This window comes from Salvelinus namaycush, chromosome 3, assembly GCF_016432855.1.
Source record: "Salvelinus namaycush isolate Seneca chromosome 3, SaNama_1.0, whole genome shotgun sequence".
NCBI classification, from domain to species: domain Eukaryota; kingdom Metazoa; phylum Chordata; class Actinopteri; order Salmoniformes; family Salmonidae; genus Salvelinus; species Salvelinus namaycush.
In genome coordinates this window covers 93,838,286-93,865,442 of record NC_052309.1, presented here as the reverse complement: position 1 = coordinate 93,865,442, position 27,157 = coordinate 93,838,286, and the positions used below count along the sequence as shown (strand labels likewise).

General features: G+C 42.8%; 1 protein-coding gene across 2 annotated transcripts in view; it reads left to right on the top strand.

The window, feature by feature from the left end:
* Nucleotides 1–26,275, top strand: part of LOC120043326 (C-Jun-amino-terminal kinase-interacting protein 4-like) — a 51,635-nt gene extending 25,360 nt beyond the window's left edge. The window contains exons 6-31 of one of the 2 annotated variants that reach the window (XM_038987948.1): nucleotides 2,027–2,165; nucleotides 2,328–2,421; nucleotides 2,576–2,709; nucleotides 3,524–3,535; nucleotides 4,762–4,819; nucleotides 6,113–6,265; nucleotides 6,506–6,557; nucleotides 6,778–6,908; nucleotides 8,260–8,316; nucleotides 9,684–9,860; nucleotides 10,559–10,688; nucleotides 10,788–10,880; nucleotides 11,251–11,373; nucleotides 12,616–12,802; nucleotides 13,028–13,237; nucleotides 13,531–13,720; nucleotides 13,893–14,009; nucleotides 18,120–18,200; nucleotides 18,843–18,910; nucleotides 19,288–19,436; nucleotides 19,926–20,097; nucleotides 20,802–20,915; nucleotides 21,491–21,535; nucleotides 22,872–23,048; nucleotides 23,207–23,350; nucleotides 23,486–26,275. In XM_038987948.1, coding sequence (XP_038843876.1) covers nucleotides 2,027–2,165; nucleotides 2,328–2,421; nucleotides 2,576–2,709; nucleotides 3,524–3,535; nucleotides 4,762–4,819; nucleotides 6,113–6,265; nucleotides 6,506–6,557; nucleotides 6,778–6,908; nucleotides 8,260–8,316; nucleotides 9,684–9,860; nucleotides 10,559–10,688; nucleotides 10,788–10,880; nucleotides 11,251–11,373; nucleotides 12,616–12,802; nucleotides 13,028–13,237; nucleotides 13,531–13,720; nucleotides 13,893–14,009; nucleotides 18,120–18,200; nucleotides 18,843–18,910; nucleotides 19,288–19,436; nucleotides 19,926–20,097; nucleotides 20,802–20,915; nucleotides 21,491–21,535; nucleotides 22,872–23,048; nucleotides 23,207–23,350; nucleotides 23,486–23,604 — 3,126 coding nt within the window. In that variant the 3' untranslated portion in view covers nucleotides 23,605–26,275. The remainder of the gene's footprint in view (nucleotides 1–2,026; nucleotides 2,166–2,327; nucleotides 2,422–2,575; nucleotides 2,710–3,523; nucleotides 3,536–4,761; nucleotides 4,820–6,112; nucleotides 6,266–6,505; nucleotides 6,558–6,777; nucleotides 6,909–8,259; nucleotides 8,317–9,683; nucleotides 9,861–10,558; nucleotides 10,689–10,787; nucleotides 10,881–11,250; nucleotides 11,374–12,615; nucleotides 12,803–13,027; nucleotides 13,238–13,530; nucleotides 13,721–13,892; nucleotides 14,010–18,119; nucleotides 18,201–18,842; nucleotides 18,911–19,287; nucleotides 19,437–19,925; nucleotides 20,098–20,801; nucleotides 20,916–21,490; nucleotides 21,536–22,871; nucleotides 23,049–23,206; nucleotides 23,351–23,485) is intronic. The other variant, XM_038987956.1, reaches the window with a different exon arrangement.
* The last annotated feature ends 882 nt before the right edge of the window (nucleotides 26,276–27,157 follow it).

Sequence of the window (27,157 nt, the reverse complement as noted above, 5' to 3'; positions counted from 1 at the left end):
TAAGTAGGGTTCTTCTGTATGGTTCAGTGACTGGACTTCATAGGCTTCAGTCAGCTGTGGTGAGATGGTAGTCACTGGGCTAGTTGGTCACCTCAAAACCTCCGACATGTTGAATCTAATAACCTTGACTTTCAGCCAGCCATCACCAGCTGTGAGCAATGTAGACCGACACTCACACACACTCACACACACACGCACGCTTGGCAGTGTGTGTTGCCTCAGTGCTTCTGCAGAAATGTGCTTCTTCATTGTAACTCTCTTCCCAAGCAGTTGGATGCAGACGACCCCCCAAAGAAAAGGGATGGTTACAGTACGCTGCAGATCTCTTGGGGGAATTCACTCCCAGACGACTGCAAGGTAGTTGTCTCTGTGCTGGTGGATAGGAAAACCGTCACTGCAACCCGCTTGTACATGCCATGGAGAGCCCCATGTTGTGTGTGTGTGTGTGTGGGCTTTAGTAGTTGTCTTCAGTGTGCTGTTTCATTTTTTTCAGAGCAAGCAGCATCTCTTTGCGCATTATTCAAAGTCCCTCACTTCACAGACCACCTGATCCCAATGCAACCATGTCAGATTTCCCTTCAAATCCTAGATAGATCCTCCTCAGTGAGCTAAAGGAACAGTCAATGATCACCTCCATTTAGTTTCCCCCCTAAAATTAGCTGTTTTGATCAGTCAGTGGTCTGTAGAGTGGGGAAGGCGTGGTTCCATTCAGCTTCTATGTTGTCGTGTTTCATTTTGCCAAACTGCATGGTACTAGCTGTACTTCTTTCACATGCTGTTGCTGTCCTAGCTCCGTTTCATTTTTTTCACGTGAACTTGGAAGCAAATTGTCTCACAGTATGTAGTTATCTCACAGTTTTAGCATGCATACCACTCTCCATAGTTAAATAACAGTAGTCTTCGTAGTTATAACACTCTTTGTAGTTTTACACAGTAGAACTACACTCTGTAGTTGTAAATCTTATTGTACTCTATGTAGACTTAACATTGGAGATTAGATCACTTATTATTGTGTTGTCATTCATAGTGAATCTTGTGTTTGTTTCTGTTATGAGCTGACCTTTGAGTTGTGTGTGTGTTCTGTGTTGTTGTCTCGCAGTGAAGGAATGGCACTATCCACTGGGCCCATGATTGGTTTATGTTCTGTGTTGACCTCTGACCTCTTGTGAAGTCCATGTGAGCCCTGTGATCTGATGTGAAGTGTGAATGAGTGTGTATTAGCTGTTGACTGTGTTCTACCCTTCCTTGTCCCAGTCAACGTATTCCTGGTCCTGAGCTCAAACTACAGAAAATAGATCATCTACCATCAAATTCATATTTGATTATTGTACAGAATAATGGATACCAATTTCAGTTTTTTAGAGCTTCTCCCAAAGAAAAAGTCATCACTTCAAAGAAATACCTTTAAGAAATGTTATATATTAAAATGAAAGATCTTTACTCCCGAGTGGCGCAGTGGTCTAAGGCACTGCATCTCAGTGCAAGAGGCGCCACTACAGCTCCTGGTTTGAATCCAGGCTGAATTATATCCAGCTGTGATTGGGAGTCCCAATGGGCGGCACACAATTGGCCCAGCATTGTCCGTGGTAGGCCGTCATTGTAAATAAGAATTTGTTCATAACTGACTCATAATAGAATACATTTTTTATGGAAGTTGATGGGAGTCACAGGCGATGGGTTTCTGTCTGCACTACTTGTATCCTCAATGTCTTTAACTAGTGCTTGTTTAGTTTTGTCCCCAGCTCCAGTGTGTTAGCTTTAAGCCAGGCTGAGCTGTGGTGTTGTGGTGTCTCCCCTCTCTGAACTGTTACCATGGTGACATCCCTGTGTTCCTTAGTTCCTGTCCTGTCTCTACTGTACCTAGCACTAGAGACAGGAGTTTTTCCTCCGCACATGACCTTACCAGGAAAAACTCTGGGCCCTAGTTCAGGAAAATGTTATCCCTTAATGGGTCAGGGTTAGGGTTAACCTTTGACTCTTGACCTCTCTATGATCTCTATGATGACCCTATCGGTTGTGGTTGCAGGACGAGCTGTCGGACCTTGGCTCGAAGTCGATCACTCCCATGTCCACCACGGCTTCGGACGTCGCCATGGAAGGGGAGGGGCCAAACAGTAAGAGCATGGAGTTGCTGGCGGCACTGGGGAACAGGTCAATATCAGTGGGTATGAAATGTTACTCACGATACTGCAACTAAGTCCTCACGACAAGTATTACAATGGTAGATGACAGAGAGATTTGTCTTTGTATCCATTCTTGATGATCTAATAGCACATAATGAAGTTCTCTTTGATTTGATTCTAGTCTGTATTATATGTGTCCTGTAGGTGTGCCAGAGAACGAGGATAGCTCAGATGTGCATGACATCATTGAGTCCACCCCTGAACTGGACATGGACCTCAGTGGATACAAAGCATCCAGGTAACCCCTACAAAACCATCACCATATAGTCAACTTGGGATAAATCCTCTCTTTCATTGACAAATTGAGACTACAATTTAGACCTTGAAATACATTGGGTATTACTCCTGTACAACCTGCTAAATGCTATTCTGCTAATCGCTCCACTATGCAGCACCCCGAACAAAGGAGGCATTGGCATTGAGAACCTGGCGTTTGACCGCAACACAGACTCTCTGTTTGCGGAGCTGTCGTCTGCAGGCATAGGGGACGTCATCGGAGACGTGGACGAGGGGGCGGACCTGCTGGGTAAGCGAGGGAAGGAATCCCTTCCTATAGCAGCAAAACACCTCCATGGATGTGTAGCGTTTAGCATTGTAGTAACATTATTATAACACTGTAGTGACTTTATGGTAATGAAATATAACACCTTTAACAATATGTTGCTATTAGCATTTGAGTAATGTTGTAGTAACATTATGATAATGAATTACAACACAAGGATCCGTTTCTATATAAGCTATACTGTAAGAACTAAAGCCTGACACCTTCAAGGAACAGTATTCATTCCCCCAGCATTACAGCAACTTTTGGGAAGATTTATCTATTTAAAAAAAAAAATGGACGTACAAACTGTGACACTGTCAACTACAAAGTTCAACCACTGGATTCATTTAAAAGTGTATCTTTGGAATGTCTCTTGACAGATGAAGTTAAACTAGTTTTGGAATGTCTTTTGACAGATGGAGTTGAACTAGTTTTGGGATGACTTGTGTTAACCCCTTGTGAGTGTCTGAGTGTGTTGTTTACCCAGGTGACCTCCCACAGTTGTTCCTGCTCCTGTGTTCAATGCATGCTAACTCATGAATTACTATAGTAGCAGGCCACTGAGTTAGACAATAAACTGACACTATTTTACTACATTCAGCTCACTAATACACACTGGCTGTTGCACTGAAGTGAAATAACCGTTGCTGTTAGGTAAATACAAAACTAAACTGGATTTAGAAGTTCTGCTTGTATCAGTTAAAAGTCATTCTCTGCTGTTAGCTCCATCAGTGTCTAACCCGCCTCTCTCTCTCCTCGTTGTGTCCTCTCCTCTGGCTTTTGTCCCTAACCCCAGTGGAGTACTCTGGTGTGTATTATGACCTCAAAACCTCTCCTTTGCTCCTTCTCCTTTGTTATTTCTCCTCCGATACCTCTCTCTATGTCCTCAGAGAAAAACTCTATTCCAGGGATGGGTATCTGCAGTTGTGTGTGCAGGATTTTGCTCCACCCTAACACACCTGACTTAATTAAAGAAAACATGTTCTATATTGGAAAACCATAGCTAGTTTATTAGGCTTTGTGAATCTGGTGTGTTTTAATGCTGGGCTGGAACAAAAGCCTGCCTGTATACACTGTGGCCTTTCAGGACCAGTTGCCCATCCCTGCTCTACATTTGGCCTGCTCTACATTCGGCCTCTCACCACCTCATATCTACAGCTCATAGCTCTACTACTACTGCCTTGACCTAAATTTGACCCCCGCAGCTCCTCGCTAGCATTACAGTGGCAACAAAAGTTGATCACAAGATGAAACCGGACATATGAAAGCTGTTAGAAGGGCTAAATGCATTTGGAAAATTTTTGTTCTTCATATAACTGCTTTGGTTATACTGATTTCTGTCTAACATGCACCATAAGCATGAAGAATAACTCATCGTACAGCTTTAATAACACATTTTTTACTTTACAGCTTAAATAGATTTAGTTTGTGTTTGTTTTTATAGCTTCTCTAGCTTTCCCAACTGTCTCTCTACCCTAGAACTGTAACTCATTCCTTTCCCCACTAGCCTGTTAGGAGTACCCTAGCTCTCATTCCTCCGTTGTGTTCCTCATACATACCTCATGTCTCACTCTCTCCACCTCTCTCTCCTTTTCTTGCCTGACTTGGATTGCATGGTTTTCTCAGATCTTAGCTTGCTTGGTAAGGCCTCACCCGCTCGCTCCATCCTACTCTGTTGCGACATGTAACATGTTCTGTGTGGTGGCTGTTGGGGTTGTCCCTGATTTGTATTTCTTAGAAATATCTCACTATGAGATATTTAACACCCTGAATGGACTGATTCTTTATTATATCTATATGAATATTTAAGTCAGTCAATGTGACTGTGTTCATCCATTGAAGTAAATGCACCTCCATAAATATTGATTTATTTTGGATAAAGATTTAAAAACATAGTTGATTAAGAACTATTTGATACATAAGAGAATCTATCCAGGCCTTCTATACATGCTGTTCTATAAACTCCAGTTGTATGAACACAAAGCAGAAAACTAGGTAATTTCTCCCCTGGCTGGTGTTGCTCCTTATTTACAGGTATGGGTCGTGAGGTTGAGAACCTGATCACGGAGAACACACAACTAATGGAGACAAAGTAAGAAAAACACACTGAGAGTGGTATAGTTTTAGATTTATTTGACATTTATACTGAACAAAAATATAAACGCAACATGCAACAATTTCAAGGATTTGAGTTACAGAGTTCCATAAATTCATTAGGTCCTAATCTATGGATTTCACATGACTGGGAATACAGATATGCATCAGTTGGTCACAGATACCTTAAAAAAAGGTAGGGGCATGGATCAGAAAACCTGTCAGTATGACACATCTCCTTCACATAAAGCTGATCAGGCTGTTGATTGTGGCCTGTGGAATGTTGTCCCACTCTTCAATGGTTGTGCGAAGTTTCTGGATATTGGCAGGAACTGGAACACGCTGTCCTACACATCGATCTAGAGCATCCCAAACATGCTCAATGGGTGACATGTCTGGTGAGTATGCAGACCAATGAAAAACTGGAACATTTTCAGCTTCCAGGAATTGCGTACATATTCTTGTGACATGGGGCCGTGTATTATCATGCTGAAACATGAAGTGATGGAGGCGGATGAACGGCACGACAATGGGCCTCAATATCTCATCACGTTATCTGCCCATACCATAACCCCACCGCCACCATGGAGCACTCTGTTCACAACGTTGACATCAACAAACCGCTCGTCCCCCCCGATCACATACACATGGTCTGCGGTTGTGAGGCCAGTTGGCTGTACTGCAAAATTCTCTAAAATGACGTTGGAGGTGGCTTATGGTAGAGAAATGAACATGAAATTCTCTGGCAACAGCTCAGGTGGACATTCCTGCAGTCAGCGTGGCAATTGCACGCTCCCTCAATTTGAGATATCTGTGGCATTGTGTTGTGTGACAAAATATGACATTTTAGAGTGGACCTTTATTGTCCCCACCACAAGGTGGACCTGTGTAATGATCATGCAGTGTAATCAGCTTATTGAAATGCCACATCTGTCAGGTGGATGGATAATCTTGGCAAAGGAGAAATGCTCACTAACAGGGATGTAAACACATTTCAGCACAACATTTGAGAGAAAGAAGCTTTTTGTTTCTGGGATCTTTTATTTCAGCTCATGAAACATGGGACTAACACTTTACATGTTGCATTTATATTTTTGTTCAATGTATACCTCCCAAAGTTATTAAAATGTTATTAGTCTTTTAAACTGGTCTAAAGTCAATTCCATATTTAGATAGCTTTGTAGATCCCACTATACTGGACTATATACTGGAAGCACAACATAACACAAACATCTTGCATGCAGTGTTGTAAGGTGTCACATTCATTCCTTTCCCCCCTTGTTTCCTGTAGGAACGCTCTGAATGTGGTGAAGAATGACCTGATAGCGCGGGTGGATGAGCTGTCGTGTGAGAAGGAAGTGTTGCAGGGGGAACTTGACGCCGTGACACAGACCAGGAAAAACCTGGAGGAGAAGAACAGAGAGCTGGAGGAGGAGCTCAAGAAGTGGGTCAATAACAACAACAACACACGATAACACACTACACACAACTGATCATGTTGTATTCGGCGCATGTGACAAATCAGATTTGATTTGATTTGACAACAGCAACACACCATATTCATATGGCCACCCAATTATAAGACTGTTTTTAGGGAAATCACCAAGAGTAAACTGTCAACATGAACACATGGCATAGCATATTGTTGATGAACCTGATTGAACCAATTCTTCTGTTGTTCCAGAGTGCGTGTGGAGATGGAGGAGGTGAAAGGGAAGCCAAACGAGGAAGAGGATGTGAGTGCCTCTTACCATATGTATAACATTGTCCTGTATAATGTGACTGTACCTCTTCATGTCCTTTAGTGGTGCCCCTTTCTATATTGTAATCACTGTTAAATGTATATTTTTATCATATTGCTGCAAAATGTACCTTCCTTAAAATTCAGCTTGTTACTGTGATTGGTGCGTTGTATGTCCGACCAATAAAAAACACCCTCTCTCTCTGGTGTTCCAGAGTGACGTTCCTACAGCCCAGAGGAAGAGGTTCACCAGGGTAGAGATGGCTAGAGTCCTCATGGAGAGGAACCAGTACAAGGAGAGACTGATGGAATTACAGGAGGCTGTTAGGTGGACAGAGATGATCAGGTGAGGAGGAGGAGAGGAGAGAGTATGATTGAAGGGAATCGAATAGAGCCCGTATACAATGCAATCCCTCAGCTAACCATGTATTTTTAAACAATATGGCCAATTAAACAATTTGGTCAATTTTATCTCCACATTTTCCACTAAACCAGGGCTTTCCTCTTAATCTGAATGCTAGACTTGAAACTAGGCCACTGCCATACACTTGAGTCAGTGGCGGTCGGTGCCATTTAAGATCAGGGAGGACAATTTTTAATGAGCATGGCCTTATTTCTATTACAGCATATTGGATAAATGTCATTCACATTCCCCATTTTTTCCCGCTTGCTTTCGTTTAAGATTAATTTTTTCAACAGAATCGGTAGAATGAATTCACCCCTGATCACCCGCAAACACAGTTCACTTTCATAGAAGCCACATACAAACAGCATAATCACTTTGTTTGTTGTATGATTCCTTCTCATATCCACGCTCTCTCCTCTTCTCACCCTTTCCCTTCGCGTGTGGACGTCATTGCACAACACAACAGCTGTCTGTGACCAGGTGCAAATGATCGCTAACCACTACACCAAGCCTACATTGTTTTCACCATGTTAGCTAATGTCATAGTCAACATATCTACAAGAACTAATGTGTTAGTAAACCTGCTACAATCATGCAGTACGGTGTACAGTCAGTAAGCAGTTCAGCAGTTACACTGGTGAGCCCCGTGGCAATACATTTATTAAACCAAAAGCTTACCTTGACATGGAAGAGTTCCAGTGTTGGATAGCCATAGCCAGCTAGCTAACGAGAGAGAGAGGCTCACTATCTATATATATATATATATATATATATATTTTGTAGAATCAGATACCTATATGAAGGAATAGGCAAAGGACTATGGATACAACATATTCATCCTTTCCCCAGTTGTTTCCTTGGCCTCTGCTATAGTAATATGCTGCAGTTGCTTTGTAACTGGTTCCCAGAGAGACGTCAAAGTTCATTGTTTCAGAACACCAAACTTTTGGAGATCAAATGTTAATAAATAGAATGAAACATAATACTATGTTGCCTAGTGAAGGGTTTCCTTCTCCACAACCCCTTTCATATACACTCTTTAAGCTCCACTCTGAGACTTCACTGAAATCATCCTTCTGCTCTATCCTTGCTCTACCAATTTAAATGAATGAGTTGAAGGGATAGTTCAGAGAAATTACATAGTTATCTAAATATCTCTTTACTTAGAAGGCATTTTATGGACAAGGAGGGACTGCAATCAACACTTTGGTTTTGTTAAACTAACCAATGTCGTAAGTAATTGTGCTGAACTGTCCCTTTAACATGATGCCATGTTGTGTTGTCTTCCCAGAGCCTCCAGAGAAAACCCTTCCCTTACTGAGAAGAAGAAATCCAGCATCTGGCAATTGTAAGCAGTCTCAAATAATCTCTCCTTCAATGACTACCTGTACGAAATAACTCATAGGAATTATATACATTTCTGATATGATCTATTCAACACTATCATCATGATATCATATGCTAACATTCTGGAAATTCCATCCCTGTTTTCTTTCTTTTTGGATGTGCTATTAAATGTTCAGTCTTAGGTAAATGTTTTAAAAGTCATAGCCATCCCTCTCTTGCCCCTTGGTACAGTAACTACAGTCTAGCCATGGGTTTAAATACTATTTCAAATCCTTTCAAATACTTTAGCTTTGCTTGATTGAGCTTGCCTATTGCAACGGAACCAATAGAAAATTCCCAACTGCGCATATCCCGCCCACCTGGCAGTCCATGCAGGCTAAAGCAAACGTTCAAAGTATTTGAACGATTTTAAATAGTATTTGAACCCAGGTCTGCTACAGTCCCCTGAACAATAGACATATCCTGGATGTGTACTACTCTTCATGTTTTCCATCCAATCCACAAACAAATCAGTCCCATGTGATTCTCTTGCCCTCCCCCCCGCCTGCCTATTTTGCCTTATGTTGTCCTGCTAGTCTGCTTAAAGACTGCTGAGAGGTCTATGTCAGCTGATTGTATCTCCTTCATGTCCTCTCAGAAGTTGTATTGTTTAGAGGACAATTTATGGACAAGTGCTTAATTCTGCAATAGGCCTATAACCTGCTGTAATGCAGAGATTTAAATATGTCCAACTCTTTATTAATGCGCACTCTTGTAAGATCTACTGTCCATTACAGTATGATGTGTAGACATATGAAGAAAACAATGAAAAATATAATTGCATGCTTCTTTTGATCAACTGACAGAGGTGTCCTCCTTCATCCCTGTGAGTTTTACTGTGACTGTCTTAACATGGGGCTCTTTCCTCTTACTGTGCTGTGGAGCTCATTGTAAACACATGTTATGCAGTCTATTGAAATCTATCTGCTTGATTACCATCTGTCCCACACTATCAGATTACTATCTGCTATCAACATTCAGATAACATATGCCCAAACGTATATACAAACACAGAAATACACAGGTGTAGGTGTCCTAATGTACAGTACTAGTGTACTGTATGTAGGCTTATAATACTATATATTAATATGTATGACTCCCGTTCAGTTAAGGGGCCACGAGTGGTATTGTGATGGGTGGGCTTTGGCTCTGTTAATCAACGTTCCCAAATCCCCAGCATGCTTCACTTCACTATACTTGAGGTGATGGTGGTGGTGGTGGGTGACTGTTTACTGTTGGTTGGTGGTTGACCCCCGGCCTTGCTCCTCCCTATACCAACCCCCCCCCCCCCCCCCTTCGCATCCCTATGGTTTCTCTCTCGCCCCGCAGTTTCAGCCGTCTCTTTAGCCCCTCCTCTACCAGCACGGCAGTGATGAAGAAGGTGGAGTCCCATGGGAGGGAGGTGAAGTACATGCCCCCTGCAGGAGGGGGAATGAAGAAGAGGAGCAGCACCTTCTCCCAGTTCCCCACCGAGAAGTCCAAGGCCTTCGACTTCCTCAACGAGGAGTGAGTAGTGACACAGCACTCATTCTGTCATGTGTTAGTACTGTTGTAGCTCTCCTTATTCCTCTCTTGACCTCTGCCATGATGAGCCATGCTCATTCACTCCATGTATTACACAGCACTTATAATAGAATCATGGATATGTGGGTCAACTACTTATGATGGTTAGAACTGTTCATAACCTGTTCTATTTTAGAACTGTTCATAACCTGTTCTATTTTAGAACTGTTCATAACCTGTTCTATTTTAGAACTGTTCATAACCTGTTCTATTTTAGAACTGTTCATGACCTGTTCTATTTTAGAACTGTTCATGACCTGTTCTATTTTAGAACTCTTCATAACCTGTTCTATTTTAGAACTCTTCATAAGCTGTTCTATTTTAGAACTCTTCATAACCTGTTCTATTTTAGAACTCTTCATAACCTGTTCTATTTTAGAACTCTTCATAACCTGTTCTATTTTAGAACTGTTCATAACCTGTTCTATTTTAGAACTCTTCATAACCATGCTACACAAACGTTCATATACTCCTAGGGCTTGTTTCTCATGACCCATATTGGGCATATTTCTGGACCTCAAAGCCTTTTCATTGGAGAATCTCATTTGACAGTGCTCTCTAATCCAGGATTCAGCAAACCAGCCCATAATGTCATTTTTTGTAATGAAATTCCCTTTTTGTCTTGTCTCCCTCCCTGTCAGAATGGACCCGTGCGTCTCTCCGTCCCGTAGGGAGCAAAAGAGGGCCCAGTACAGACAGGTCAAAGCCCACATGCAGAAGGAGGATGGACAGGTACAGGCCCATGGATGGAGTCTACCCAGCAAATCTAAGGTAGGAGAGGAGCGGAGGGAGAGAGAGAGGGAGAGAGTTCGCAATAATAACCATATCCAAGTTTTTCTTTTTTATATGACATCTTGTGTATCCTTTCAGGTAGTGAACGGGGGCCCAACAGAGAACAAAGAGAAGAATCTACCTGTGCCAGTCTACCTGAGGCCCCTGGACCAGAAAGATGCTTCTATGAAGGTGAGCACAGCACACACTGGGATTAAGTTAACTTCATTTTGATCTGTAAAAACATACATTACTTTTGTGCACAATGCAACATTTGAATATCAAGTTGTGATACACAAGTATATTACATGTTTTGCAATGGAGGCTGCTGAGGGGAGGACAGCTCATAATAATGTCTGGAATGGAGCAAATGGAATGGCATCAAACACATGGAAACTTTGTGTTTGATGTTGTTGATACCTTTCCACTCATTCCGCTCCAGCCATTACCATGTGCCCGTCCTCCCTAATTAAGGTGCCACCAACCTCCTGTGGTGTATTGAGCTTTTTTAAATGCAATTTCTCTAAATTTGAGGTTGTTTGATTGATTGATATGTCTGCAGCTGTGGTGTGCTGCGGGTGTGAACCTGTCAGGAGGGACGATCAGAGAGGGAGGGTCCATGTTGGAAGGACAGAGCAGGAAGGGCTCTGTGAGCAGCCTGGACCATTTAGAGACAGAGAACAAGGTAAGGGGAGGTGTTTTGAGCATGTTGGCCAAGGGGGGTGTGCCCGTACCTTAAGCACCTTGACATAAGGAGGGTGTCTCATCAGGATCACAGGACAGTATATGGAAACTTCTGACTGTTTTAGAGAGCTTGTATATCAGTCAACAAAAGTACTGTATGCTGGAACTTTATACAATATAAGTGTGTTTAAAACAGCTTATTACTGTTTTTGAGAGCTTGTACCGTAAATGACTGGAGAAAGAAGACTGGATAGTAATACATACAGACACAAGTTAAAGCTCCCATATTTACGAGCACTGGCCTCAAGCCATCATGACAGGGCTCAGTCAAGTCAACATTGTTAGCCCTTACACATACTAGTCCTGGTATAATGGAGCCCTTACACATACTAGTCCTGGTATAATGGAGCCCTTACACATACTAGTCCTGGTATAATGAAGCCCTTACACATACTAGTCCTGGTATAATGGAGCCCTTACACATACTAGTCCTGGTATAATGGAGCCCTTACACATACTAGTCCTGGTATAATGGAGCCCTTACACATACTAGTCCTGGTATAATGGAGCCCTTACACATACTAGTCCTGGTATAATGGAGTCCTTACACATACTAGTCCTGGTATAATGGAGCCCTTACACATACTAGTCCTGGTATAATGGAGCCCTTACACATACTAGTCCTGGTATAATGGAGCCCTTACACATACTAGTCCTGGTATAATGGAGCCCTTACACATACTAGTCCTGGTATAATGGAGCCCTTACACATACTAGTCCTGGTATAATGGAGTCCTTACACATACTAGTCCTGGTATAATGGAGCCCTTACACATACTAGTCCTGGTATAAAGGAGCCCTTACACATACTAGTCCTGGTATAATGGAGCCCTTACACATACTAGTCCTGGTATAATGGAGCCCTTACACATACTAGTCCTGGTATAATGGAGCCCTTACACATACTAGTCCTGGTATAATGGAGTCCTTACACATACTAGTCCTGGTATAATGGAGCCCTTACACATACTAGTCCTGGTATAATGGAGCCCTTGCTCATGATCAGCCTGTCCTGTCCTTGCTCATGATCAGCCTGTCCTGTCCTTGCTCATGATCAGCCTGTCCTGTCCTTGCTCATGATCAGCCTGTCCTGTCCTTGCTCATGATCAGCCTGTCCTGTCCTTGCTCATGATCAGCCTGTCCTGTCCTTGCTCATGATCAGCCTGTCCTGTCCTTGCTCCAGGAGCAGGAGAAAGGTGAGAAGGACAAGGAGCTGCGTCTGCAGGATGAGATGTCCTGCAGGGTGTGGATCTGTACCAGTACCCACTCCTCTACTAAAGTCATGGTGCTGGAGGCCAACCAGCCCTCTGACCTGCTGGACAGCTTCTACGCCTGCAACTCACACGTCCTCTGCATTGCCAGCATACCAGGTGTGTGTGTGATGTTTGTGTGTGTATGTTTGTGTACAGTTTATGAGGAATTTATAGTATTAAGATAGTACATATGTTTCAAGATGGGTCTGTATATGTCAGTGTTGGCTGGTTTTACTTTCAATCAGATGAAGCGGGTCATTGTAATGTCTGAATGGAATGAATAAAACGGTACTGTGTGTGTGAGTGCTCACTTCTGTGTGTTTTCACATGTCTGTTTGTCAGGTGTGTTGGAGACAGACTACCCTGCAGGGGAGGAGCTACCTGTACCCCAGGACCAGGAGTCCGGGCCAGTTGATGGCGTGTCATTGGCAGGCAGCGTGGCCAGTCTGGGCTCCACGGGCAGCGACGGCGCCTTGGCAACGGAAGGGACCACCGCCGTCCTCCAGATGGCCGGGGCAGGGCTCAATGACCTCCCGGCCCAGCACAGCTCAGGTAACACAGACACAGGAACTGGCCGCGGTTCAGGACATTATAGCAGTGGTCACCTCCATCACTAGTCCTGGAGAGATACAGGGTTTGAAGGCATTTGATCCTGCCCAGAACTATACCATTTGATTCAACCAGGAGTAGTTGAATGAGGGGTTTTAGTGTTGGCATTTTCACACTTTCACACACATTGAAACTGGGGTATGCCCTGGGTTCCACACTGAATCATCCTTTTGTATCTAATGCATACTTACTGTAATATTTTCTCTCTACATATTCCCCCTACCTCCACCCAACAGTGGATCTGTCCAGAGAGCCCAGTCCTGCAGAGGATGGGGTCCCCACGGCGGAAGAGGCCACAGAGGCTACAGAGGAGGGGGAGGAGAGCCAGGGGCTGGTCGTCAGTCAGTCAGGCATCTACACAGAACACGTGTTCACAGACCCTCTGGGAGCCGGCCACCATGAGTCCTCCACTGCAGACACACAGAGGTGAGACTGTCTGACCTAGTACTAGTTAGTAGTGACCTGACCAGGGAGAACTCTGGTCCCTTGTTTAAGGCACTGGGTTATATACATGAGTAATTAAAGAATGTATGACTTTCTTAATGTGTGTTTGATACACTAAAGCTCACCAGCCCTGTTCTTTCTCTCTGTCTCCCAGGGACCAGGAGGGGGTGGGTGAGGCGTCTCTTCCCGACGACATGCTCCCTGCTGGGGAGGACGTCCAGAGGATGAGCAGCGCCCTGCCCACCATGTGGCTGGGGGCCCAGGACGGATGGTGAGTGTTAAGTTCATGTTTTAAGTATCCCTATATTTCTGTTATTACGGGGCTATCACTCAGTCAAGAGTGCGCATGCGCAGGAAGTCTTGTCGTTGTTGGACCTAGCCTGGAGTGTAATGGCTACCTTGTAGTGTGTTCATATAGTAGAGTAAACTTTGTTAAACTGGAACCTTGTCGTTGTGTCATTTCGAGTTAACATTGGTAGCAGAGGATGGTTTCTAACTACAACGTGCCACCTCGCTTCGACGAGAAGAGGTCGTACGAAAGTTGGAAAAATGAACTGGGAATCTGGACACGCGTTACTAATCTGGACGCGAAAAAGCAAGCACTTGCGGTGGTATTATCGCTCGAGGGAAGAGCGAGAGATACAGCACTGGAAATATCCGTTGAGGATTTGAACAAGGATGACGGTATGGGAACTTTGATCACAGCACTGGATTCTGTATTTCTCAAAGAAGAGAAAGACCGTGCCTACGAGGCATATTCAAACTTTGACAGTGTTACGAGAGATATTTTGGTTGCAATGGCGGACTACATCATTGATTTCGAACAGAGGTACAATAGAATGCGCAAGTACGACATGGTTCTCCCAGATGCAGTGTTAGGGTTCAAGTTGCTAGACACTGCTTGTCTAGATGGTAGGGAGAAACAGTTGGCTTTGACTGCTTGTACTGTGCTGACTTTTGCATCTATCAAGTCGGCACTAAAAAGAATATTTGGTGAGAAGACGTCTGTCGCGCCAATAATAGATGGAATGCAAGTGAGTGACGCAGCATATTACACCGAGCAGCACAGAAAAGGCGCCAACAAGTCACATTCTCAAGACAACCAGAAGAGGGCGCCATTTCCCGGCACAAATCCACTGGACAAATATGGAAGGAGATCGAAATGTGCAATTTGTCAAAGCACTTACCATTGGGTTAAAGACTGTCCTCATAAAAATGAACAAGTTAAACTAACAGAGGAAAATGTAAACACAGAGATAGAGCAGTGTAACATTACACTGTTTTCAAATGAATCTGCTTCTGATACTGAGATTTTTATAGTTGAATCCTTAGGATCTGCTGTGATTGATACTGCATGTACACGGACAGTGTGTGGTGCAAAATGGCTTGATAGCTATGTCAGTGAACTAAATATGAAAGAAGTACAAAATATGATTGACACACCAAGCAACAGAGCTTTCAAATTTGGAGACGGGAGAATTGTCCATTCTACCAAGAGAGTTAAGATACCAGCAAAAATTGGTCAGACTAAGTGTCACATTGAAACAGAGGTGGTCCCTACAGATATCCCCTTACTATTAAGCAAAGCTTCCCTCAAGAAGGCAGAGGCTGTACTAGACATAAAAAATGACCAGGCAGTGATGTTTAAACAACCAGTGACTCTTGAACTTACTACCTCAGGCCACTATTGTGTAAACATTTTAGACAAAGACATCACACAGAGTCCATGCAAAAATGAGATTCTGACTGACACAGAGCACATGAAGATTCTGACAGTCACAGAGAACATGAGCACTAAAGAAAAACACAAAGTATTGTTAAAGCTTTACAAACAGTTTGGACATGATACAGTTAACAGACTTCAGAAGTTACTCAGCAGTTCAGGGAATAATGATGATGAGAAGTACGAAACTGGAAACAAAGTGTACTACAAACGAGTTGACTGTCAAGAGTGGAAAGGACCGGGAGTAGTCATTGGTCAAGATGATGTGGTGATATTTGTGAGGCACGGAGGCATGATTGTCAGGGTGCATCACTCAAGATTGCGGAAAGTAAGTGATCAACAAGATAGAGGGGCTGTTGCTGAGAATCAGTCTCCTAATGAAAATGACAAAAAGGACACAGTAACAGACACAAACCTACCAGATGTCGCATCCGATGATATGGACACCGAAACTAACACAGGAAATGGAGCAGAGACCTTCAACCATGCCACAGGTAATACTGTTGAGCGTTCAAATGAGGAAAACATTCAACAGCCACATGTGTTAAGAGAACATGGTTGTTCCAATCTGAAAACTGGACAAACTGTTAAATACACGGACAGAGAAAGTGGTATTCCACATACAGCAACCGTCATTGGACGAGCAGGAAAAGCAAAACACAAGAACTGGTACAACTTGCAGTACTCTGAACCAGCTACACTTTCTGGTACAACAGGGTCAGCTGACCTGCCACTTGTAGATAATATCAGAATTGAACCAATGGAAAATCGAGAAAAACAGAATGACATTCAAAATGATGATGTACTTGAAACAAAGGACGTGTCATTTGACTCAGCTAAGCTAGATGAGCTCAGTAATTGGAGGAAAAATGGAGTGTTTGAGGAAGTCAAAGACATTGGCCAAAAGTGCGTCTCAACAAGGTGGGTGTGTACCCTTAAAGAATCCTTAACTGGAATAGTGCCCAAAGCACGTATAGTGGCTAGAGGTTTTGAGGAGCTGGCTGCTAAAGAACTCCCAAAAGACTCACCGACATGCGCCTCAGAGTCACTCAGATTGCTGATGTCAGTGATCTGCCAGAAAAATGGAAACTTAATTCCATAGACATCAAGTCTGGATTTTTGCAGGGAACAGAGCTGTCAAGGGACATTCACATCCGACCTCCGCCCGAAGCTAAAAGTGAAGGAACACTGTGGAAAATAAAAAAGTGTGTGTATGGACTGGCAGATGGATCACTCTACTGGTACAACAAAGTCAAGGCAACAATGCTGAATACAGGTGGAAAAATGTCACAAGTGGATCCTGCAGTCTTCTATTGGCTTGATCAAGACTGCAATGTGACTGGAGTACTTGCCTGTCATGTTGATGACTTTATCTGGGGTGGCTCACAGACCTTTGCTTCAACTGTGATTCCACACCTCAAAGCTGTTTTCTAGGTTGGCCGTGAGGAGCATGATCATTTTTGTTATGTTGGCATAGAGTTTATTACAGTTGATGGAAAAATACTGATGCAACAGGAGAGCTATATCAAGAATCTTCAACCTATCCACATGGATTCTTCAAGAGCCGTACAAAGGAATTCCCCTCTGTGGAATTGAAGCTGGTCAATTGAGGTCAAAGATGGGACAAATTTTATGGGCTGCGAGACAGAGTAGACCTGGTTTGATGGTTGCAACTTGGCATCTAACACAAAACACGCCACTGTACAAACCATTCATGAGGCAAACAAAGTTGTTCGTAAACTGAAATCACAACAAGTGACTTTAAAGTTTCAGCATGTTGGAAAAGATGACTCTTTGAAACTAGTTGTCTTCCGTGATGCTTCGCTAGGTTATCACTGGTGGGACAAAACGGCACTTCCTACCTGTAGTTTGTGTCACTGACAACTACTCATTAGTTGATGCTGTGAAGTCAACCAAGTCTGTCACAGAGAAAAGACTTTGAGATTAGCAGCATCAAGGAACTTATTCAAGCACAGAGAATCCAGCGGATTCTGTGGTAGACCACAAAGGAACAGCTTGCTGACTGTCTGACTAAAAAAGGAGCATCCGGTCTTGTGCTCCTACAGGCTCTCGCTCCTACAGGCTCTCAGTAATGGAAAGTGGCAGCTTGAGTAATACAAATAAGAACTGTCACACAACCCATTTGTAATGGGGATCTTGAATAATACTTGGACATTTAACTATGTTGTTGATGTTTTATTTGTCTTTAAAGAAAAGGGGGAGATTGTTAAGTTCATGTTTTAAGTATCCCTATATTTCTGTTATTACGGGGCTATCACTCAGTCAAGAGTGCGCATGCGCAGGAAGTCTTGTCGTTGTTGGACCTAGCCTGGAGTGTAATGGCTACCTTGTAGTGTGTTCATATAGTATAGTAAACTTTGTTAAACTGGAACCTTGTCGTTGTGTCATTTCGAGTTAACAGTGAGGACAAGGGAGTGGTCACCAGGGGCCACTAGGGCCACACAGAAATAAATGAGTATGGAATATACAGTAGAATCTCTTTGGTCAAGAAAAGAAAAACGGATTATACATTTTTTGTAATTTCTCTGTTAATCTTTATTTTTGTTTATGCACCCTGATCTGTATAATTATCTGTAGAAAATCATCCCCATTTATTTGGGGTTTGTGTTTTTTAATCTTTGTCTCCTCCCTCTCTAGTTTGTATGTGCACTCGTCTGTGGCTCGGTGGAGGAAGTGTCTCCACGCCATCAAGCTAAAGGACTCCATCCTCAACATAGTGTGAGTACTCTGAGGACTCCATCCTCAACATAGTGTGAGTACTCTGAGCACTCCATCCTCAACATAGTGTGAGTACTCTGAGGACTCCATCCTCAACATAGTGTGAGTACTCTGAGGACTCCATCCTCAACATAGTGTGAGTACTCTGAGGACTCCACTAGTACTCAGTCATTTATATACAGTACCAGTCAAAAGTTTGAAGCTGGTTGAGAGAATGCCAAGAGTGTGCAAAGCTGTCATCAAGGCAAAGAGTGGTTACTTTGAAGAATATAAAATATTAAATATATTTAGATTTGTTTAACACTGTTTTGGTTACTACATGATTCCATATGTGTTATTTTGTAGTTTTGATGTCTTAACTATTATTCTACGTAGAAAATAGTAAAAATAAAGAAAAACCCTTGAATGAGTAGGTGTGTCCAAACTTTTGACTGGTACTGTACATGATTGATATGATTTTTTGATTATTTCACACACAAACCAGACATGTCTTGTAGTGAGTATTCAGGCCATGTATATCTCACCAGACATGTCTTGTAGTGAGTATTCAGGCCATGTATATCTCACCAGACATGTCTTGTAGTGAGTATTCAGGCCATGTATATCTCACCAGACATGTCTATGTGTGCTCTCTGTCTGCAGGCATGTGAGAGGAAGAGTCCTGGTTGCCTTGGCGGACGGCACGTTGGCTATATTCCACAGAGGCCTCGGTAAGGATGCATTGATTCAAGCCGTATTGTGATGCTGGTTAGCGTTTTTGTAATGAATCTTCTAGCTGGCCCAGCCACAAAGTAATACAATATTAATTTAAACCTAACCATAACCGTAACCACACTGCTAACCCTAATGCCTAACCCTAACCTTAAATTAAGACCCAAAAGCAAATGTGTGTTTATATGCATTTTTACAATATAGACAATTGTGACTTTGCAGCTGGCCTATCTAGCGGAAATCACTCAGTTCTGCCTCCAGGACCAGACTGTAATAAACGTCAACCTGCTATTGTGATGCTCCCTGGAGTAAAACGGCTTGGCAGCCATTTTGTGTCACAAGCATATCGTTTCTCTGTGTGTTTCTCCCTATGCAGATGGACAGTGGGATCTGACCAACTACCACCTACTAGACCTGGGCCGGCCGCACCACTCTATCCGCTGTATGACAGTGGTGCATGACAAGGTGTGGTGTGGCTACAGGAACAAGATCTACGTCATCCAACCCAAGGCCATGAGGATAGAGGTACATCATCTGACATGGTTTATACTGTAAACCTTCTGATGGTAGAAGGGGGAACAGTGTAAAGCGATTTGTGTTTCGGAAAAGTGCTAGATAAATGTGAATCCTTATGACTTTCCCCACAGCCGTTAGAAATCTTTTCCAAAATTCCCAAAAGGAAGTTTCACACTATAATCTCCCTTTTGGTTTGAAGATGTTTTGTTGTTCTAATTGTTGTAGTTCTACTTTTAAGTCTTTCATCCATGAAATTGATAAAGCCCCTTTGGTGACTTATTCCACGTAGGTTCCAATAACTCCAGCCCACTTTGACCTTTGAGATCAGTATCTTATGTTTCTTGTGATCTAACATTTGTTTATTCTCTCAAATGTACAACCTCAATCAAATAGAATATACACTGTATATCGGCCCATGATGTCTGTGCAATATCTAATAGTGATATAGTGTGGTTTAACATGGTTATAATGCTAACTTATCTATTTCCTCCTGTGTAGAAGTTGTTTGACGCCCACCCCCGGAAGGAGAGTCAGGTGCGTCAGCTGGCCTGGGTGGGAGATGGGATCTGGGTATCCATCCGCCTGGACTCCACCCTCAGACTGTTCCACGCCCACACCTACCAGCACCTCCAGGACGTCGACATAGAGCCCTACGTCTCCAAGATGCTGGGTACTGTACATTGACTCACTGTTCAAATCAATACAACTTTATTGGCATGAAGTATTGACATTGACAAAGCAGAGGAGTTTTAGGATGATAGATGAAAAATAACTTTGTTTCAATAGAATGCATGGGGAATACGTGAATGATTGTGCTTAGGGCTGTTGCAGTTACCGTATTACCACCACACCGGCGTCATGGGTCATGACCTCAGTCAAATTCCACATGACCGTTGATTCACAGTAATCTTCTCTTATGCACTCTGGACATGCGTTGGTACAGTAGTACCCAACTCGCTAACGACCGTCAGGTCGCTAATGGCCCGGTACTCAGGGCTCTATTGTCCCTCTAACCACTCTGACGTCAATGCAAATCAAATCGGAAATCACATCAAACACATCATCAAAACAGTACCATGCTTACATTTTGTTGTCTTGCCCATTCACCCTCTGAATGGCACACACACACAATCCACGTCTCAATTGTCTCAAGGCTTAAAAATCCTTCTTTCAACTGTCTCATCCACTTCATCTACGCTGATTGAAGTGGATTTAACATGAATAATGGGTCATAGATTTCACCTGGATTCACCTGGTCAGTCTGTCATGGGAAGTGTTGTGTACACTCAGTGTACGTTACCCTGTTACACTGTCAATTTAGCATGAGTTTAAGCAGTGTTATGACCCTGTCCTCTCTTCTCTCCTCTTCTCTAGGTACGGGTAAACTGGGCTTCTCCTTCGTCAGGATCACAGCCCTCATGATATCCTGTAGCCGTCTGTGGGTCGGAACAGGAAATGGTGTCATCATCTCCATCCCGCTGTCAGAAGGTAAGTCCATACGAGCTACATCTCAGTCATCTAAGATGGCCTCCTCTCCTCACCTTCCCTCATTCATTGTTCCTTGCCCCTTGAAAATGTTCACGTCCCTCAAAAGACTAAGTTTTATAACAACGTAACGATCAACAAATATGTTTCAAGCCCCTGTAGTTGTTGGGTGGTGAAAAGGTGTATCTACTTTAACTTGGCCCATTCATTCACGCAGGTTGACGTTTATTGAGCGATTTTCCCCTTGATGGGCCAGCTGCAAAGTCAAAATTGGCTGTATTGTAAAAAGTAATGAAAACAGAAAAGAGCATTTTGGTGTTAATTTAAGGTTCGGCATAAGGTTAGCAGTGTGGTTACAGGGTTTAATGTCTGTGGCTGTGCCAGCTAGTGGCTATCCTGCTGAGCTGCCTCAGTACATGAGTTATCCCAATAAATACCAACCTGCTTCATTAACACTCACACAGTCAATGAAACAGCTCCAATTAGCTGTCTGTAAATGAGAGAGTGGGTATTCATAGACTCTATACTCCTCCGCTGCCCCATATATCCCTCCTCCTCTCCTCCCTCTTTCACTGAAGCTATAGGTCCTCCTCAGCATGGAGTCTTACTGAGGGGCCTCAGGGGTGAGTCTCCATCACACTTAACCAAACTTCTCTCTTTCTTTACTACTCTCTCCCTCTGTCCCTCTATCCCTCCTTCTCTTTCCTGCTGTCTTGCCCTTTCTATCTCTAGTGCTTCTATTCCTAGTCAGTTCCATATAGCTGCATCTTCTCCTCTTTTCCTCTCTACCCTTCTCTCTCTCTATCCTCCTCTCCGTGTATATGGGCCTGGTTTGTGCTCTTTGGTCAGTTCTGGTCTCTCCTTGAATGTTGTTTCTGATCCTAGTAGTGGGTCTCTGGTCTCTCCCTGAATGTTGTTTCTGATCCTAGTAGTGGGTCTCTGGTCTCTCCCTGAATGTTGTTTCTGATCCTAGTAGTGGGTCTCTGGTCTCTCCCTGAATGTTGTTTCTGATCCTAGTAGTGGGTCTCTGGTCTCTCCCTGAATGTTGTTTCTGATCCTAGTAGTGGGTCTCTGGTCTCTCCCTGAATGTTGTTTCTGATCCTAATAGTTGATCTCTGGTCTCCTTAAGTTAGTTTTCTGCTTCTCTCTATGCAGCTAGACAAACAGACAGACAACAGTTAGTTTTCTGCTTCTCTCTATGCAGCTAGACAAACAGACAGACAACAGTTAGTTTTCTGCTTCTCTCTATGCAGCTAGACAAACAGACAGACAACAGTTAGTTTTCTGCTTCTCTCTATGCAGCTAGACAAACAGACAGACAACAGTTAGTTTTCTGCTTCTCTCTATGCAGCTAGACAAACAGACAGACAACAGTTAGTTTTCTGCTTCTCTCTATGCAGCTAGACAAACAGACAGACAACAGTTAGTTTTCTGCTTCTCTCTATGCAGCTAGACAAACAGACAGACAACAGTTAGTTTTCTGCTTCTCTCTATGCAGCTAGACAAACAGACAGACAACAGTTTGTTTTCTGCTTCTCTCTATGCAGCTAGACAAACAGACAGACCCAACTGACTGCTTCATTGTCTGTGCAGGGCAATCAGTCAGGGCAATGTCTTTTAGTTTTAACTTGTCTGCATTGTGCCTTTTTGCTATTATAAACTGGTTACCAACGTAATTAGAGCAGTACAATTTTTTGTTGTTGTCATACTCGTGGTATACGATCTGATATACCATGGCTGTCAGTCAATCAGCATTCAGGGCTCAAACATCCAGTTTATAATGGAGGCTTTGCAGTGTGCCGCTTGCTATGGATGGATAACAAGCTAAATCGATTCACTTCGCAAAACATTACAGTTAAGAAATTCTTCATTTAAGGCCAGGAGTTTTTCCGGTCATCATTACTCTATAGGTTTTGTTTTTAACTCTATAGTTGTCTTGTTGTTGTTGTGACGTTGTAGCCAACAAGACAGCGGGTGCAGTGCCAAATCGCCCTGGCGGTGCCGTACGGGTGTTCAGTGAGGAGGGCACGGAGAGCACTTTGCCAGGCAGCTTCGTGCCCTACTGTTCCATGGCACAGGCACAGCTGTGTTTCCACGGACACAGAGACGCAGTCAAGTTCTTTGCAGCAGTCCCAGGTAAGCAGCAAGGGGTAATGATCATTAGGGTGTGCAACGAGAAACATTTTGCAACAGAAAATTAAAATGATTGTGCGCAGGCAGTCCCTACCTGTTTCATTCAGTTTTCTTCCTGAACTTGACCGAGGAAGTACTCAATACTTAACTTCCTGTTCCAGGTCAGGTGATCCCGTCCCCCGGACCCGGGGGGGATTCTGGGTCGGATGACCCCGCCTCTGAGTCGTCTGACATGGCGACCTCTGAACCTGCCAAAACCTTCCTGGTCATGAGTGGAGGAGAAGGCTACATCGACTTCAGAATGGGTGAGTAGAGTGTGTGTGTGTGTGTGTGTGTGTGTGTGTGTGTGTGTGTGTGTGTGTGTGTGTGTGTGTGTGTGTGTGTGTGTGTGTGTGTGTGTGTGTGGGTATGACGTTATATGACGTATCTCTCCTCAACAGGTGATGATGTAGGAGAGGTGGATGGCAGCCTATCGGAGCCCACCATGAAGCAGGCCACCCCCGCCAAACCAGAACGCAGCCACATCATCGTCTGGCAAGTCACTTCCTGCCAGGAGTGAGCCGATCACAGACTGCCACATCACTACTCGGTCGCACAACCCCCCCCGCATGCCCCTCCCTTAGGTTTTAAGTTGTTATTATTGATATTATTATTACTACTGTGGATGACTACATTGTTGCTAAGGATTCTTTTAGTGTCTGTTTTAAATTTATCCATACATTTGGGGCCCTAAGGTTAAAGTGAAGTCAACTCCTGATAAGTGCACATGGGATAGATAAGTACACTCTTTTTAAGTGCAGTGCACTTCACCGGGCCCTTTTCAAACCGTTGTTTTCACTTGCTCCAGATATCTGCAGCACATTCTAGAAGTCGATGCGGTATAAATGCAGCTCAGTGTTTTAAAGTAACTGTCCAGTGAAAATCTCACTTTTAGAAGTTTGTATTCTGTTAACTCATACTCAAATAATATTGTTGACTCTTCAAAACCCCCACCTCAAACTTGTATCTCAAGCAGACCTTTTCAAAAATGCTTGCTATTTCCTCATTGAGGATGATGTCATCCTCCTGAAGAGGATGAGCTGGCCAATCAGCGGTCTACTCACATAAATATTTTTAATGACCGGTATATGCCCACACCATTCTGTTGTTGGGGTAAGCCCACACCATTCCATAGAATAGCAGCTTTCTTTTTACATATTAAACATTTTTAAACTAGGAAAACTATGTCACTCATATTGTCATTAATTATAGGTCATATTTCATTGAAATCTGCAAACACTGGACAGTTACTATAAAGGGACAGGCTTATATTATGCCAGGTTATTACATATGTACTGTACCACCATGTGTAGGTGCTACGTACTTCCCATAGTTCAATAAGGGTCAAATAACGTCATTTTCCTGTGAGGCAAACTTCTTATATGATATTTACTGCACATACAATAATGGCACAGGATGAACAAATAATTAAAATAACAGTACAGTCAACAAAGATGAGGAACTGCATTATATTGATTTAAGATGACATTAAATAAGGGAACATCAGTATTGTATGTTTAGAAACAGAAGACAAAAGGGAATGGTTAAGTGGTTTTGCACTGAATTGATGACATCTTATTTTGTAAAGTTACGATATGGGACTGTATGTGTGTGGGTTCACTGTCGCCTTTACCGTGTCGAGCATTTTAGATCGTAAGCTTTGAACAAAACAGATTTATTTTCGTTACCTTTGTGGTGTTGGTAATGTGAGCAATGTTTGAGCACCTATGTGTGTAGAAAGGACTGTGAGATGTAATGTAGGGCCCTGTTCCAATACTTTAAAAAGCCTTTCTTATTTCCTCACTTTCTTGGAGTAATCGGGGAGAAAAGATCCATTTTGAAGTACTGTAACGGTGCTGAAGTTAGTATCAGCCTGCTTGGGGAAGTCTTGTACTGTATCTCCGTCCAAATGTCTGCTTGCTCTGCCATTTTGGGCCAAACTCTCTGTTCCGCCATTTTGGGGAAATGTGCTCCTGCTGCAATTTAGGGTCTTCCCTCATGCTAGAGCTCCCTGGCACTTTTAAACATAATGTAGGCCGCTTGAAGTAGAACACCCGTCCGTGGTAATGTGCACTTATACTAAACATGTGCTAACTATTTTAGGGGAAAAGGGTGTAACGGACTATTTATTTCTGTCAAGGTGTACCCAGTTACCAAAGGACAAAAAAATTAAGTATCAAAAGAATATTAAATGTCATTCGTATCTAACATTATCCATTTGCATCTTCTCTGGGGGTTTTAAGTAAAGTCATAATAGCAATGATTTGATGATGAATATATATTTTTTAAGGTTTCATCTCTGAAAAATTGTATATTTCACAGGGAATTTATTAATGAACGTAAGTGTTTACGTTGCACCTTAAAAATCATTGTCCACACAGAACTAAGTTTGCTTTGTGTTTCATTTGTTTTTGTGTTTTTACAAATGCATTCAAATAACTTTTTTTACTTTTGATTTTGTGCTCTTTGTACTTGTTGTCTGTGAGACACTTCTATAAATGAATCTGTATTTTGATGGTGTCTGTAACCTGAAAGCAGAAAAACCAATAGACAAGTGTTTAATTTTTATATATTTGAAGAAAAGAAACTGGGTTGGGATTGGTTAGGCCTCGGCCTATTTATTTTCCAATTCAGAAGAAATCACGTCCATATCGTGTTGTAGCCATTCCAGTATTTATTTTTCTTATTGAGCCTCGGTGGTTCAGAATGTAACTTTCTACATGGAAAACATAATAGGAGAATATTCAAACTGATCAGTGATAATGGTGCCATAAAATGAAACCGTGGCCAATAGAAAATGGAAAATACACAAGGATCAAAGCTAAACAGTAACGTCTGTGGACTGATCAGGAGAACTACACATTCATGGTACTAAGCTATGCATGTTTTTTTTAAAGAACACTGCTATGTATTGGTTGGTTCAAATCCCTGTTAACTGCCACCGTTTTGGGTGGGTGGATGACTGCATGTGTGTGTGGCTTGCATTTGAGTGTGTGGGTGTGGGTGTGTGTGTGTGTGTGCATATGTGTATCTCCAGTACCCCAGAGGATGGTCTGTAGTATGTACCAGGCCTTTCTCTGGGCCCCTAAAGCCGTATGGCCATAACTGTGGTTTCTCCTGGTAAATGTTTGCTAAAACAGCATCATAGCCTTATTTTTAACAATCTATTAAACTCAATTTCATGGGGAATTCATGACGAATGATTTATTGATTCAGCTGATTGATTCATTGATTGAATGTTTGATTGATATTTATAAGTCAAGTTAACATAGCAGTTGTGCGTCAATGCATTCCACAGGTGACAGCCAGGAAGCGGCATAACATCACACAGAAATACTACATCTCTGATTCAGAGGGGTTGGGTTAAATGGGGAAGACACATTTCAGTTGAAGGCATTCAGTTGTACAATTGACGAGGTATCCCCCTTTCCCTTAATATATTAGGAATTATAATGTGACCTTAAACCTAGTGATAACCTGTTTCAAATGCAGAAGTTACATGTCAAAACAATACATTCTCACTTTTATCTCAATGAGACAAATGTGTTGTAGAAAGTGGAGTAAAAATGGATAGATGAGTGGCACAAATCCATTAGCAGCATTCAATGTGGCATTTGCATTTTTAAGAGCTTAGAGCCATGCATGTTCCATTTTCTACCAGTAGGGGGCAACATTATTCTTCACACAGTCAAGGGCTACAGCACGTTAAACTACTTCCATGAAATTGTATTGTGATGTAATTTTCTCCCTCCTCCCACTCCCTGCTCCACCCAACTCCTCTCATAAGCCATGCAGGGGCTGTGCCCAGTCTATCCTACGGACATATGTACACGCATGCTGACGTGCTTGGGTGTCTGATGTCACACATAACCAGAGAGGGGATTCTGAGTCTGTTATGTAGCCTAGCGAGCTACTGCTACTGTTGCCATTCGTTCAGCCTCAGAGGGATGATGGTAATCTGTTAGAAAAACACCTCTGACGTTCAATAGCCTGGCCTGCATCGTTTTAATGCTGTTTATGAAGAGAGAGACAGTTATGGTACACAGTCAGAACACCTCTGGCATGCCAGCTAT